The sequence below is a fragment of the Barbatula barbatula genome (assembly GCF_947034865.1).
Source record: "Barbatula barbatula genome assembly, chromosome: 6".
NCBI classification, from domain to species: Eukaryota; Metazoa; Chordata; class Actinopteri; order Cypriniformes; family Nemacheilidae; genus Barbatula; species Barbatula barbatula.
In genome coordinates, this window is record NC_136765.1 from 13,857,102 (window position 1) to 13,871,183 (window position 14,082).

Genomic DNA, 14,082 nt, shown 5'->3' on the forward strand with positions numbered 1-14,082 from the left:
CTTACTCTTGCTCTTGCAATGTTCCAATGTTCTGAGTGCCAACATGTATTATGATCCTTTTATTTATAGTTCCTCTGCATCACAAAAATGTATCTACTCTTATCTTCACTTCCTTATTGACCATGAAAAGGGATGTCCAACCCTTATCACAATACATTAAATTATGTCATCAATATGTATACTGTAAAAAAATTCGCCATTTAGTTGTTTCAACATATTTTTTCTAAGTTCGTTCACTCAACTTAAAATTGTAACTATTGAATGTCTCAAAGAGTTTAAAAGTTCACCCTATAGAGTATTTGTGGTCTCAACTTAAATAAATTTGTTGAGTCAACGTAGTATCCAAATCATGCATTCGCATAATTTATCGCGAGATTTTGGGCAGAGCACAGCAGTAGTTTACCGAAGCGAAGACCATATCAATATCATGTTTAAACTTTACTTTTCTCAAATGTGGTAAAATATTTGTTCATACTGGTTGTAAAACGAATGAAAACTGCAATAACGTAAAAGGGGATACATTATTTAATAGTGAAAATAATGTTCGTAGCCATTAATTGTGCGAGTGGGAACGATATAACTGCTTAGAAAACATTGTGGAGGTGAAAATACATTTTCCTAATTTAGATTTAGAAGCCAAAGTATACACGTCCGACACAAAATGAACCGAATGAGCCGGTTCGCAGAAATGAATCGGACTCGACATCACTACCACTGTGGGGGTGGGGAGAATTGAAGTCGCCATTTTGTCACCAGACACCGATTCATTAAACATATTTTTTTTAAGTAAAACGTAAAAAAGAATATCGTTAATTGTGTTTTTGTCCTAGAATTATAAAAGGTTTAGATAGAAAGTTGTGTCTTGTTTTGGAACGTAACGTTATATTGAATCAGAAATATGTTTTTAGCGACAAATGTTTTCTGAGGGAAGATTCCCAACGGCTTTTTCCCCATGTAAAGTTAGGCCTGACGGCACGACGTGTTTTGAGTCGGTTTTATTGTGTCATCTTTACAAAAATGGCAACCAAACAATAGATTTTTAAGCCTCCACACTACTTTCCATAGTAATGTTAGTTTAATTGATTTGATTGGCAAACTAATTTTATTTTCCCCATTCAGCCAATTGTCCATTTCAGTAAAGAGAAAAAAATAAATGTGTAATAAATATATTTTGTTGATAATGTTTTATAGAGGTCGACTTTTTTTTTGCTCCCGTTTCTAAACCTGTAATGGTTTTATTGACCCCATGGTTAGACCTCATGCTCATGTCGCATTTATTTTTGGATTTTGACTATATACAATCCCCTGGCATCATACCCATGACCTTGATGTTGCTAGAGCCATGCTCTCACCACTGAGCCACATGAATGCTTTCAAGGAAGGCCAACCAGCTGTGGTTGCGTTTAGCGCAACCTCTACATCAGGAGTGGTTCTTTGGGATTATGTTTGTGTTGGATATATGTGCTTTTAGAACTCTTGAAGGCATGGCAGCCATTCACATCCATTATATAAAGCACATAGGGCTACACATTTTCTTTAAGTTCTCCGTAGTTGTTCTGCTCAAGTGAAAACGTCACCTACATTTTGGATGGCCTGGGGGTGAGTAAATAAACAGGAAATTTGATATTTTGGGCTGAGCTATCCCTTTAACCACTCCTCAAGCCCCAGCTGGCTCGCTTTGGAAAGAGATCAGAAAGAACATCGGAGTGTTTTTAAAGTAAATGGGGAACTACTTCCTTCCGCCAGGAATCCAAGATCATTATAACAGTTAAACAACCTCTGCTACTCATTCCAAACCATCACTTCTTTTACATTTGCTATGTGCTGATTCATTTAAGTTATTAGTGAAAAATAACACGGCAGGACATGTGTTTGAATAAAACTCACGCGAGACTTGTGACTAGCAAAGCAATGACTTGGTCCCAACTCTGTGATTAGGTATTTTTACTTAAGCCTGTTTGCTGAGGATTTATTTATTAATAACTGACCAAGGCTTGTGCATGTTTCTTCTCTGTTTTCTCTGACTAGCCACTCAATGAGGATGAAGTCGTAAAACGCATGGATGTTTAAATCTAAATGGTTTAGATTACAAATTCTTAAAACAAGTTGTTACAGATATGAACTGTTAAATCTTCTTGCTGCGTTTTAAGTGGACTGAAAAAAAATATGGTTTGTCCTGTTTGTATTTTTTAAGAAACAACATGTATCTGCATCAGTCCTGATACTTAACTGCTTCCAATGTATAGGAACTTCAGTAAGGTTGAAGATTATTTTGCAATCCTACTCTTACACACACACACACTTGCAAATGTTTAAATATATTATTTTCTCTATGATAATAATTTGGTTTTGAACAATGATTTTATGTAAATGTTAAATAAATGTTGATTTTTAATTTGTGCCTTTTTTGTGAAGGTTTTATATGGGATACATCAGTCGTGTCATAATAACTATGCAATTACATTTTTGGGTCTTTCCGGTGACATATCTGTCCTCCATTATTAAAAATGCACACATATTAACTTTAAAATACATTTTATTATAAGGCAAAGCGCCCTGCAAATTTAGCTTTTAAAATATGCAATTTAAAACATGAATATAAGCTGCCCAGAAAGAATCCTCACTATCTATCATACTTTACCATTAAATATGAAAGTTAACTCCCTCAGAAATCTTATTTACTTTTGCATTTTTGTGTAATTCAATCTATGCTAAAAAATCATAAAAATGTCTCATATCTTGGATACATTTACACATTTGTAGTCGTGTCCCCTGGTTTTTACCCAGTTCGGTTAAACCCATCTACACCTCTGAAATCCTTAAAATGTTCATATTTAGAGCAGAACGTTTCATCAATTTGGTCTTCTGAAGGCAGTGTGAATAAAAATGTATTTCTTCATTTTCTTTTTTGTGTATTTTATGATATTTTAGCTGTGTCTGTAAAGGGTCAATCTCAACGTGCAGTCCTGTTACCTAAATTATTTATTTAAATGTATTTGTTTATTTAAAAATAAAGGCAAATCACTACAATTTGCTCGGTGTCCTCGTGTTATTAACATGCTCGCCATGTGGCTATATTTCATATATAATGTAATGCTTGAAACTCAGTCCTGTCTATCCAAGTTATATTTAAAACCATGATTGACCAATAGGCCTACACATTTTGAATAGTAAACTTTGTGTGTTGTTAGATTTAGCTCTGACAAATCTTGTAAACAACGAAACCAGCCAATACCAATCAAGAAGTCCCCCATCACAATTGCAGCTGTCCCTCTTTCGACTTTATCTGCTAAAAACATTTACTGATCTTATTTTGGACATTATTTTTAATGTTGCATCAGCTATTAATCTCTTTCCTTCGAGAACCACAAAGTTACTTGCAAAGCTGGAGAGAAGCATAACTCTTGGTACTACTGACCTTGTAGGATCTTTGTATAGGCTGTTAATGGGTCATTATAATAGAAGCCTTTTTCTAACTTACTGTTGAGCAAACTTACTACCCCGGGAGAACAGCTACGCACATTATTATCTTTAATTGAAAATGAATTTCATTAGATCGAAATAAAGTGATGATATCAAGCGCCAGACATAAAACCAGCAGCAATACAAGAACACCAGAAAGCTGATGCTTGGCAAATGCGCTTCATGTTTCTGACCACCAGGTGGCAGTAAACTGAACCCAATATAAAAACTTTAGGTTTGACACCTTAGCACATCAAAGATATTTAATATATCTAATAACTTTTGTAATTTAAAATTTAAGTCAGTACTAGGCTTTAGTTGAATAAGGATATTTAAATCGTTCTTAAAAACACACTTTACAAAACATTACTGTGTGCATCTTGAGACAAAACAATCGCAAAAATATATACTTCGGTACAAGTGACGATCAAGAGACCTCTAACATTTAAGTAAGACAGGGACTACGCTTAAGCCCTGTCTGGGGAAACCTACCCTATGATGTGTTACAATAAGCACTGTAGTAGAACCCTCTACTGTTAAACCAAGGTCTACACTTCTCTGCAAACAAATAAATCATAGGACAAAAATAAGTGGTTATATTTGCTTTATTAGAAATACAAAACGAAATGTTCCATTACTATATAGCATGGTACATTATGTAATTAAAAGGACGCTATCATACATTTCCCCAAAACATTGAACCTGACTAACTGTATTCACAAGGTTCATTAACGTTCTAAGATAATTTAATAGGAGTATAATCAGTCACAGAAATGAAATAACATAAGATCCAAACATCAGGACTAGCAAGAACACAGATCAAAGGCTATTAGGGCAGCATACAAGAACATTGAAGGGTTCGTTCGCAAGTCTTATGCCAAACATTCAAATGACTGACACAATAAGCCAGTAGTGACTTAAGTGCAGAGAGAGCAACGATTAAAATCTATGTATTTGATCCATTACTGTGTTTCCAGCATATTTGTGTCACATGTTAGGGGCAGACTTGATTGAACAGGAGGTTTTGTAAATATATGTATATATGTGCACATAAGCATGTATCCGCCCATTTACAAATTGCAATTTAAAGGCACAGATGGCATTGTAGGAACTAAACTGCAATAAAGCAGAAAATGTGTGTAAGGCAGTGGCAACCAAACTTCTGAGCAATGTTGTTTCAGTCCATTCTTTATAGAAGTTTGTTGGCTCTCTGGTTGGCTTCATCAATGCGAGCTTTATTCATATCAGCCTGGGCAAAATAATTAAGAAAATATTTTGTTAAAAAATATTTTAACAGCATTACGTAATTATTACATGGTAAAAACAAATATGCAGCGAAATAAAAAGTAAACAGCTACATAGTTCAATACATAGTTCAAGAGCCTCAATGCACCAAAGACAAAAAAAACAAATAAATAAATGAAGTTCATAAGCCCTCTGAGTATCTGATAGACTAGCTTTACCTTGTCAGTGATGCGGTCAATGGTCTTGTTCTGTTTGTCGATCTCATTTCCCATGTCTAATGCCAAATTCTTTAGATTTCCAATGATACCGCCCACCTGATCTAGATTCTCCTCCATCTCATCTTCTCGAGCATCGTTTGTGACTCTTTAGAGAAAGCAAAAATGTTAATAAAGGGCACTGGTACATTGTTATTCAAATTGATTTATTGGATAAACCCCTTGAGATGCACCATCTCGTTTTCAAGGGGGTCCTGATACATAGGTGTCGCAAAATAAAACAGATATTAATAAAAATGTAATCGAAATAAAACAACAGACAACCCATTCACCTCAACACCGAACATACCCCTACATGGAGTAATTCAAGTACAATATATAAAGTGCAATTAAAAAACTATATAGAAGACAATATAGTAATTAAGTATCAACCAACATTATGTCATTTAAAACAGTTACAGTGTGTTTCAAAATAAAGAAACAAGCCATTTTTAAAGCTATGAAGTGAAGTCAGAGAGCCATATATGCACTGGTAAATTATACCAATCGTCAGGAGCCTTATACTTAAAAGCTTTCCTCCCAAAATCTTTTCTAACTAGAGGAGTAGAAAAAAATACTAGAATGTTGCATTGTATGATACTGGGTTTAAAAATATGCAATACATTAAAAAGTTTTACTTTACAGTAATTAAATCACAAGTGTCAATGTGCTTGCCTTTTCTGTAACAGTCAGGAGTTTATATGTGACACAAAATGGCACAACACAGAATCAGCCTCAATATTATGCACAAGACTGAATCTCAGTCAGACTTTAGGATATTGCCATAAGGCCTGGTCCAATCTAATTCTACCTAAGAAGCATTGAGAGTCACCAGCTCGTGCTCTTTTTGTTGCGGATATAGTTCAGTCTTATTGATATTATACATCATTTAAATATTATATATCATTGAAAGAAAGGTCCACCAAAAATGAAACTTCTATCATCATTTATGTTGTTAACCGAACAGCCGACGACACCCATTTACTTGCATTGGCTATGTGTTGATGCAATAGAAGTGAATGGGTGCTGGCGCTGTTCAATTACCAACATTCTTCAAAATATCTTTTGTGTTTAGCGGAAGAAAAAAAAGCCATACAGACTGAAAATGACAAGGGGGGGAATGATGACAGAACTTTCGTGGTAAAAGGATGCATAACCTAATCAGCAAATCTTGTGCCACAGTGGAACTTGAAGAGACCCCTGGTGGTACGCGAGACAACAGAAAATTAAAAACTCTATATATTAATTTACATTTCGTGTTTTAAATACAATTTCAAATATTTAATGCATGATATATAAAGATGCAAGAGTGAGCTTAAACACAAGGAAGGACTCAAAGGCTACTTTTGGCTCAGTAACCAGATCTAAACATAAAGAGGTTAAAAATCAACTTGTCCGCACAGGTACAAAGTCCTGTAAGCTTTTCTTTTTCAGTGAATCACAGGATAGATGCTGCACAGGTCTGTATGATGGCATTTCAAGAAGTGGCAAAAGCCACATGGCCCTGAAAATGCTACACATTCCAATACACCCAATTCCTCAGCTAAACAACTTGCAAAAAAAACTGAAGCTGATCGCCTACACCCGATTTCACCCCCACCTTTTGATGTAGGCACCAGAGGCACCAGAAACAGCCTGACCATTTCGCACGGCGGTCGGCTGGCTGGAGACCACACCCCCTTCTTTCCCCCCTGTGCTGGAGCTGTCGATTCCTGTACCCCAAGTGCGCTTATACCGGTTATCGCTCTCAATGGACGTCACTCTGAAACAACATAGCTGTGTGTTAGATTCCCAGATCATCGTTCAAATAAACGGAGTCAATAACCTATAATAATCTGAAGCCAAAAGCTAGAAGGTGAGTTAATATCTAACCTGTCACATGGGCACACGCACAAGCCGCAGCATTTGGAGAGATCAGTGATGTTCTTCTCTGCCTGCCTCATGTCTTGATTGATTTGATCCATTCCTTGGTCGACGCGCCTGAGTTGCTCTGAGCGAGGCAGAATACAAAAATGACACAATCTCACCCGCCAGGGTCGCAACCTTATAGCCCTTCAGATATTTAATTGTTTAAACACAAAATATTTGGTTTTTAGAAAGACTTCTGAAGACATAATAAAGGGGATGTGGATGTTACTCACCTCCTTGCTCATCTAGCATAACCATTGTTTTGACCCCAGTTTCTTTGCTCTGAAAACACACACAAACTTTAGGTTCAACTCTAAGAAAGAAAGAAAGGGGAAAAGAGAGCAAAATTGATTTTTTAAAGCAACAATGTGCCATTCTGGTGTATGGTTACCTCATGTAGTTGATAAACGCAAATGTATGATACTTGCGTCATAAATACTGTCGCAAAGTTTCCCCGTTGTCAGCGAAACTCGTGAATTTGTTTACAAAACTGATGTAAATAAATTTGTGACGAGAAACGGGGCAACAAAATATTATCTCTCAGCTACCTTACGGTTATAAATCGTGAACCGGTGGTGTGCCCGTTGCCTCTGTCAGCTCGCGCCACCTAGTGTAAGCCCGTCCGATATTGATTCGTATACCTCTCTCTTTCTTTTCTTCGCTTTCTCCGACAAAAGCATCTTTGATTTTTATGGTCTCATCTTTTGTTAGATGTTGGCTAACTTCACACAGGCTATGAGTAAAACGTATGGCGTAAAGCAGGTGATGGGCGGGGCTTGTGAACCTACCCACGTTCCGAAGATACTAGTGGGATTTCAGCAGATAGAGGGATGCTTAGGTAGCAGCGGCACTCAAATTCGTCCAGTTAAGATTTATTTTTACCACTAAAATAACTTTAGAGAGTTTAAGCGTCTAAAAACGGCTCGTTGTTGCTTTGAATCCTTTTTTTTTGGTATTCATGCTTCACTGGACCACTTACCTCTTCTGCCATCTGAAGCATTCGCCTGGTGCTTTCAAGTGACTGAAAAAAATATAAATAAATAAATGAAAAGTTAGTAAATCACTTTAGTATTACAATGCAGGATCTATTCTAGCATACATGTTCTGGATGCAAATATGATAATGGGATGCAAATATGAAAATGGGAAGTACACAATGTGGATCTTTTACACAAAAGGTCTATACGTGGGAGCAGTTTAGACTCTTTGCAGTAATTTCAGAAATGGATTCAAAGAGTAAAAAACCTAATGACAACAGGAAAGTTGGAAGATGCCTGTGTAATGGGATTAAACCAAACTAAGGAAAACAAGAATGACACAAAGTGAAATGTGGCATGAATGTGGATAGATGAAAGAGTTTTATCGAAGGCTGGGCAATATTAGCCAAAATTATACTTTTGTTTATTACTCACATTTTCTGCAAAAATGTGTTCTGCAAAAATTCTTCTTCTTTTCAAACAAACACCTCTTTATATGAAGCAGACTGAAAATGTTCAATATAAGAAATGAATCACTGAAAGCTTCTCTTCTGCTTCTTAAGTTTAAATCAGAGATGCTATTAAGTATCTGCCTTAATTCTCTCATATTTTACGTCGCAACGAGATTGTGAAACTGGTCTTTGGGAACCTACAGCCAAATAAAACGCATTTGAACATTGTAATATAAACTATATAAAACATTAATGCAAAATGGCTGCAAACAGGTCTATACATTATGACAATAGGCAGATATAACTTAACACTAGATTATACCATCAAATAAATCTCCTTTTGATCAGCCACGATGCCTCCTCAAAGTCTAATTCTCATTAACTAAATAAAATACACGGAAGCCTTAATGGAAGGATGGGAGTTTCATGAATCTCTAGTTTACCCCCAGTCAACCATGCTGTGACGCAAGAGCGCTGCAAACCATTCATGCTAATAGTTTTTTACAGCCCACAGTCTCATGTGAGTCCCTTCAGGGGCAGCAGGGAAGAGAAAGAGAAACAATGTTATAGATGATTAAGAGAAGAGTGTTAAGATACTTAGAATTTCAGCAGGACAGAAAATGACATGTACAAAATTTTAAAGATGTTGTCAGTAAACGATCCGTTCCACCTGCACGATCCGTTCGTTAAACTAAAAATATGTTGCCAGTTGTGCCGCCTGCCGTCAAATGTTTCATCGCCTGCGTCACGGTACCAATAGTGTAGGAAAACCATGACTTTTCTAATACGTAATTACGCGCATGCTCAGAACGGATCGTGCAGGTGGAACGGATCGTGTACTGACAGATGTCAACAATTTCACATCAGCATAAACTTAATGTCATAAACAACGAGTTGAAAGTTACACTGCGACCCAAGAACATCGCATCTGATAAAACAAACAAGATCCATTATTATCCTTTTTTAGATCTCAATGGTAACGGATGACAAGCATACCTCATCTGTAACTTGGTTGGCGCGCAACGTCATGTCCTCTACCGTCATGTCTGCCATTTTGCTGGTGTCCCAAGTGGCCTCCTTTCCGGTCTTAAACTCTATAGTTTGGGGTCTGAGGATCAAAGGTGAGGGGTCAAAGTTGAGAGGTCACTTATACTCAAACAAGCAAGTATGCCCACAGCATTCCAATGGAAATGTACCACATGGAATTTGAATGGAAAGTTCACCCAAAAATGAATATTTTCATGATGAAGCTGGAAACCTCATACGATCCTTTTTTGGTTTTATAAATGCAGCAGTACACAAGTTATTTAGCTAAATGTTTACATTTTTTTATATATAGTAAAAGTGAAATTTAAGTGTTGAACATTGGGGGATGATAAAGCAGACAATGACAAGAGTTTTATTTTTGGGTGAACTATTCCTTTAAGTCAACATTTACAACTCAAAGGAAACAATTTAGCAAGAAAAGTGACTTGTTGTTAATTAATTTATGATACTGATGGCAAAGATATTAATAAAAAAATATACACAGGTTAAATAAAAATAAATAAAAGAGTGTCTGATTTAGACAACACAGACAAAAGACGCTAAATATTTGACATTTAGATGTGTGGAAATAATGTCTGTGTCATCTAAAACACTTTTAACCATGTACCCAGTGTTAACAGAGAGATGGGTGCGTGTGAAAGAAAGGTGTGATCTTTCTATGATAATTTTAAGAAAATGTGTTCACCATAGGACACATGCTAGTGACGCAGAAGCTATAGCACTACGGTCGAAATGCTTAGAAAACAAAAATAAACAAATGAAATGTGTTACAGACTAGAAGTCAATTGTCCACTGGAATACCAAAGATAAAGCCTAATCGTCATATGTACTGTAGTAAAACGGCTAACATGTATAATATTAATGTTTATGGTACAGTAACGCGTGTGTGAACTATATGTACACAGGAAACCAGAACAGATCTTGCGTCTTTCCTTTATTTCACCAGCTTTTTTCCTGTTTAAACAACTACCAAAAACCTGCTTTAAAACAACCACAATTCTAATGTCATATGATGGGTATAATTGTAAAGGGACTGTATAGGTTTTATTGGCTATTTATAGGTTCTATTGGTGGAAACACTTTTTTGATCCAACTGGAATATGGCCCCAAAACTCAATACATAAGTTAATTTTGTAATGGTTTTTATATCTGACGGGTCATAATTGTATTTTTAAAGTTAACTATTATTTATTTCTATATATTTTTTAAGACAAATGGAGTCAAACATAGATAATTACTCCCTGTGTGTTCCTTGTGTTTTCCGAGGCAAAATCTCAATTCAAAACAGGATTAAAATCAAGCTTTTATGATCGTTGAAGAGGGTGAAAAACACCGCCTTGAGAATTACGCGTGTCCAGTTTTTCAACAAAAACCGGTTCCTCGAGGTAAAGCCATTACGCCATTACGTCACCTCTCACACGCTTAACAGTATTTTTCTTGTCTTATACACACACTTATCAGCACTGTCTGCTCCAAGATTGTGGTCATGTATGATTTAACCATAACGTGCCTGCACCATATACAACAATGTACGTTAAATCTGCTAAATCTTACAACGCACACAGACACTAACGTTAGGTTCTAAGTTGTTGCCTTAACATTAGAAACTGATACTATCAGACAGAAAAACCCACAGCAAGTTGAACCTATTACACCCAAAACAACATCTGCAATGGTTAAAAACGGATCACTTTATGAAAGTTAGTAGTATCCTCAAAGGTGGAAAGGTTCTTCAGATCTTCCCATGTGTCCAGGATCCCAACACCACATTCCAATGTCATATTTGATACTTACGGTTTACTCATGATGTTTTAGGGTCTCCTTTATCCTTAATCTAATGGTAAGGTACGTATGTTTATCTATGGCTGAAGTTGGACTCGTTGCATGATACAGAGCTACGTACTCAGTTCCGCTTTTGGGAAGTAGAAGCGCATTACCATCATCTTGTTTTTGAATGCTGAGCGAAAGCTGGAGCGCGGCTTTTCAATCGTTACTTACTTAGTTTTATTCCAGGGTTGTAGATTGATGATCGATGAGTACCCTTTAAGTCTTTAATAAGTGTTTATTGTCCTCGCCACACCAAACTCTGCGAAATTCCTTCAGACGGACTATGACACTGGTGCGCATGTGCGGTCATATGACAGGAGACATAGTGCGCATGCGTCAAAGAGAAGCAAGCGCGACATAAATAGAAATATGAAAAACTTTAGGTTTAGCTGAGTGGACGGACACAGGGAATACTTATGTGCGCTCTTAATATAAAAGTATTATTCATTCGTAAACTAAAGGTCGTGAATAAACGTAAAGAACGGTCTGTGGTTATTATTGTTTTGTTTTTGTAAATTGCATAAGTCTATTAAATTAGATAAATTAAAAACACACTAAAATACAAGATGATACAGTTGCAATTTAACCTGGCGACATAGAGAAAAGCAGAAGTGGGGAGGAAATTCAACTGATGCTACGCTGCGTGATGACGCCATACGGATGACGTCTAAATCCAGGAAGTGCCTAATGTAAACTTGCTGGTCAACTGTACGCAACTTTGGAGCTTCGCGATCTAACCCAGAATGTCTTTCAAACGGGACACTATATCGTTGTAAAAAGTGGAGTTGTCATTTTTACGGTAAATTTATACATAACTGGAGCTAACGTAAGATGTAATTTTCCTTGTATTACCACATAAGTTACTTGTGTTGTTAAAGAGCCAAACCGTCGCCGCTCCTTGAACGAACCGGTGCCGAGGTTTTGCAAATGTTACACAGAGTGTTATTATAAACGAACAGTTGCAATGTTAGCTTGTAAGTTGTTAATGTGCGTTCATTACAGTTTAATATCACCGGAAAACGTTTCTATTAAGTTTGTTTCTCGATTAATAATGTTGTCACTGATCAACATCTTCGGGAGATTGAACAATAATTGCGGATTAGTATTTGGCAACGTTACCACAACTGAAGACTGCATTTAATTCGCGTGACATAAATATCATTTCTCATTTATATAAAACAAACGATCTGGAACGTTCTAGGTTGCTCTGTTCATACCTTTATTGTGTAATTTAGTAGATAATCTGACAGAATGGAGGAAAAGAACAAGAAAAGGAAAAGCCCAAGGCCGTCTTCCAGCCAGCCTCCTCTCCCGTTCAATGCCCGAAAAGCTCCGAGCAGCAGATCATTTGGTGTCAGCGGTATAGTCACGCACTCTAGTCAGAGGACTAAGTATCGTAGGTCAGTGTTACTTTTATCAAAATGTTTTCCCTGTAGAAATAAATCCGAATAGACCAGTTCAAGTTGTAAAACTTGTTTAAATGTTCGTATTTCGCTTTTTTAGAGGAGTAAGAGACAAGCCCAGACCTCAGAGCCAGTCTGGTAAGAGTAACCAATCTGCCCACATCCAGCACACATTTCTCACAGATGTGTCTGATGTACAGGAAATGGAGAAAGGGCTACTCGGCCTCCTAAATGACTTCCACTCAGGAAAATTACAAGCTTTTGGTAGGCACACAAAACCATTTCACCTAAACATGTTGTGTGCAGACTAGTGAGGTTTCAGTTTTGCTAACAAGAAATCTTCTCTGAATCAGGCAATGAGTGTTCCATCGATCAGATGGAGCATGTTCGAGAGATGCAGGAAACGCTGGCCCGTCTGCACTTTGACCTGTATGGAGAAGTGGATGAGATGCCAGAAGACCAGAGGAAGTCAGCTTATGACACAAACATGGATAAACTGTTACTAAATGTAAAAATAACTTTAGGTGTTTGATCATAAAACCATATTTAAGTTTTTAATGCTTTTGGTCTTACAAAGTTTATTTTTCTTACTTTTTTCCTTTAGCTGGAAGAGTTGAGCTCCTCGATGTATCCTTTCACGCGTTCATAATTTATGGTGTTGCCTTTCAACTAAGTGATGTCGTGTTCATTTTAAACCCAGAGCTCTGTGAAAAAAATTGGAAGGTTTGTCTAACACAGGGTCTTTTTTCATCTATAATGTCCTTAACTACAATTCTTCAGACAAAAGCTTAACCTTGCTGACAGCCAAGATGTCCCCAGAACTTCCAGCATGTGAACTAGTGTATAAACTACTATGGAGAATACTGTGTGCATATCTACCACAAAACAGCTATGAAAATACATCAGTATTATTTAATTGACACTGTGGAATCTAAACTTATAGATAGGCTTGGCTTGGCTTGTTTTTGCGCTAAATAGTTTAAAATTAGTTATATGTCAAAAAACAACTCAAACATGTCATAATGTAATGCAAACCTGATTTAATAGATTTTTTCAGTAGATCATTTGATATTCATTACCATGCTAAATGTTCCTGTCGTTTCCTAAATATAATGTTCGATTACATTGTAAGATCAAATCAAATAATGTCTTAAATCATGCGTTGAGATGTACTACAGCACCTTTGCATTATCACTAATTCACTTTAACTTGAAACTGTCTGTGTTTTTGCTCATCAGGACGCACATGTGTAAGTTTAAGACTGCAGAATGAAAGTAAAACTACATGATATTTTAAGACATCATATTTACAGATTTTATTTTTGATGTAAAGCATTGGAGATATATATAGTGTAACCTTCTACTGGCTAGTTGTTGATTAAACCTTTAACATTGACTATCAATAAAATATGAGCTGTAACCAACGACACAAGATCTGGGTCTTTTCCATTACATAGACCACATAAAGTAAATTCGTGCACATGTCACGTTATGACTAAGATGAACCTA

The 14,082-nt window shown here is 36.5% G+C and overlaps 2 protein-coding genes across 4 annotated transcripts; one reads left to right on the forward strand and one right to left on the reverse strand.

Moving 5' to 3' along the window:
- Positions 1-4,053: 4,053 nt before the first annotated feature.
- snap23.1 (synaptosome associated protein 23.1) lies at positions 4,054-11,504 on the reverse strand. 2 transcript variants are annotated; one of them, XM_079458399.1, is made up of 8 exons: positions 11,139-11,504; positions 9,294-9,405; positions 7,849-7,890; positions 7,103-7,151; positions 6,834-6,951; positions 6,562-6,723; positions 4,926-5,070; positions 4,054-4,711 (listed from the first exon to the last, which is right to left on the reverse strand). In XM_079458399.1, the coding sequence occupies exons 1-8, from the start codon at positions 11,147-11,149 to the stop codon at positions 4,652-4,654; spliced, it is 699 nt and encodes a 232-aa protein (XP_079314525.1). In that variant the 5' UTR covers positions 11,150-11,504; the 3' UTR covers positions 4,054-4,651. The 2 variants fall into 2 exon arrangements, with proteins under 2 accessions (XP_079314525.1, XP_079314526.1); XM_079458400.1 differs by having other exon boundaries at positions 11,343-11,482.
- Positions 11,505-11,519: 15 nt separating this feature from the next.
- Positions 11,520-14,059, forward strand: ccdc28a (coiled-coil domain containing 28A). Of its 2 annotated transcripts, none has more exons than XM_079458402.1 (6): positions 11,520-11,970; positions 12,407-12,571; positions 12,675-12,838; positions 12,928-13,082; positions 13,179-13,201; positions 13,355-14,059. In XM_079458402.1, the coding sequence occupies exons 2-6, from the start codon at positions 12,423-12,425 to the stop codon at positions 13,407-13,409; spliced, it is 546 nt and encodes a 181-aa protein (XP_079314528.1). In that variant the 5' UTR covers positions 11,520-11,970; positions 12,407-12,422; the 3' UTR covers positions 13,410-14,059. The 2 variants fall into 2 exon arrangements, with proteins under 2 accessions (XP_079314528.1, XP_079314529.1); XM_079458403.1 differs by having other exon boundaries at positions 11,869-11,970; positions 12,410-12,571; positions 13,355-14,024.
- The last annotated feature ends 23 nt before the right edge of the window (positions 14,060-14,082 follow it).

Excerpts from the sequence above, each read along its gene's own strand:
- snap23.1 (XM_079458399.1), bottom strand. Across the intron at positions 6,952-7,102 it reads TATGCTAGATGAGCAAGGAG|AGCAACTCAGGCGCGTCGAC; the intron begins GTGAGTAACATC and ends TGCCTCGCTCAG. Across the intron at positions 4,712-4,925 it reads TTGACCGCATCACTGACAAG|GCTGATATGAATAAAGCTCG; the intron begins GTAAAGCTAGTC and ends TATTTTGCCCAG.
- ccdc28a (XM_079458402.1), top strand. The coding sequence starts at position 12,423 with ATGGAGGAAAAGAACAAGAAAAGGAAAAGCCCAAGGCCGTCTTCCAGC. Across the intron at positions 13,083-13,178 it reads TGGATAAACTGTTACTAAAT|CTGGAAGAGTTGAGCTCCTC; the intron begins GTAAAAATAACT and ends TTTTTCCTTTAG. Across the intron at positions 13,202-13,354 it reads GAAGAGTTGAGCTCCTCGAT|ACAAAAGCTTAACCTTGCTG; the intron begins GTATCCTTTCAC and ends ACAATTCTTCAG.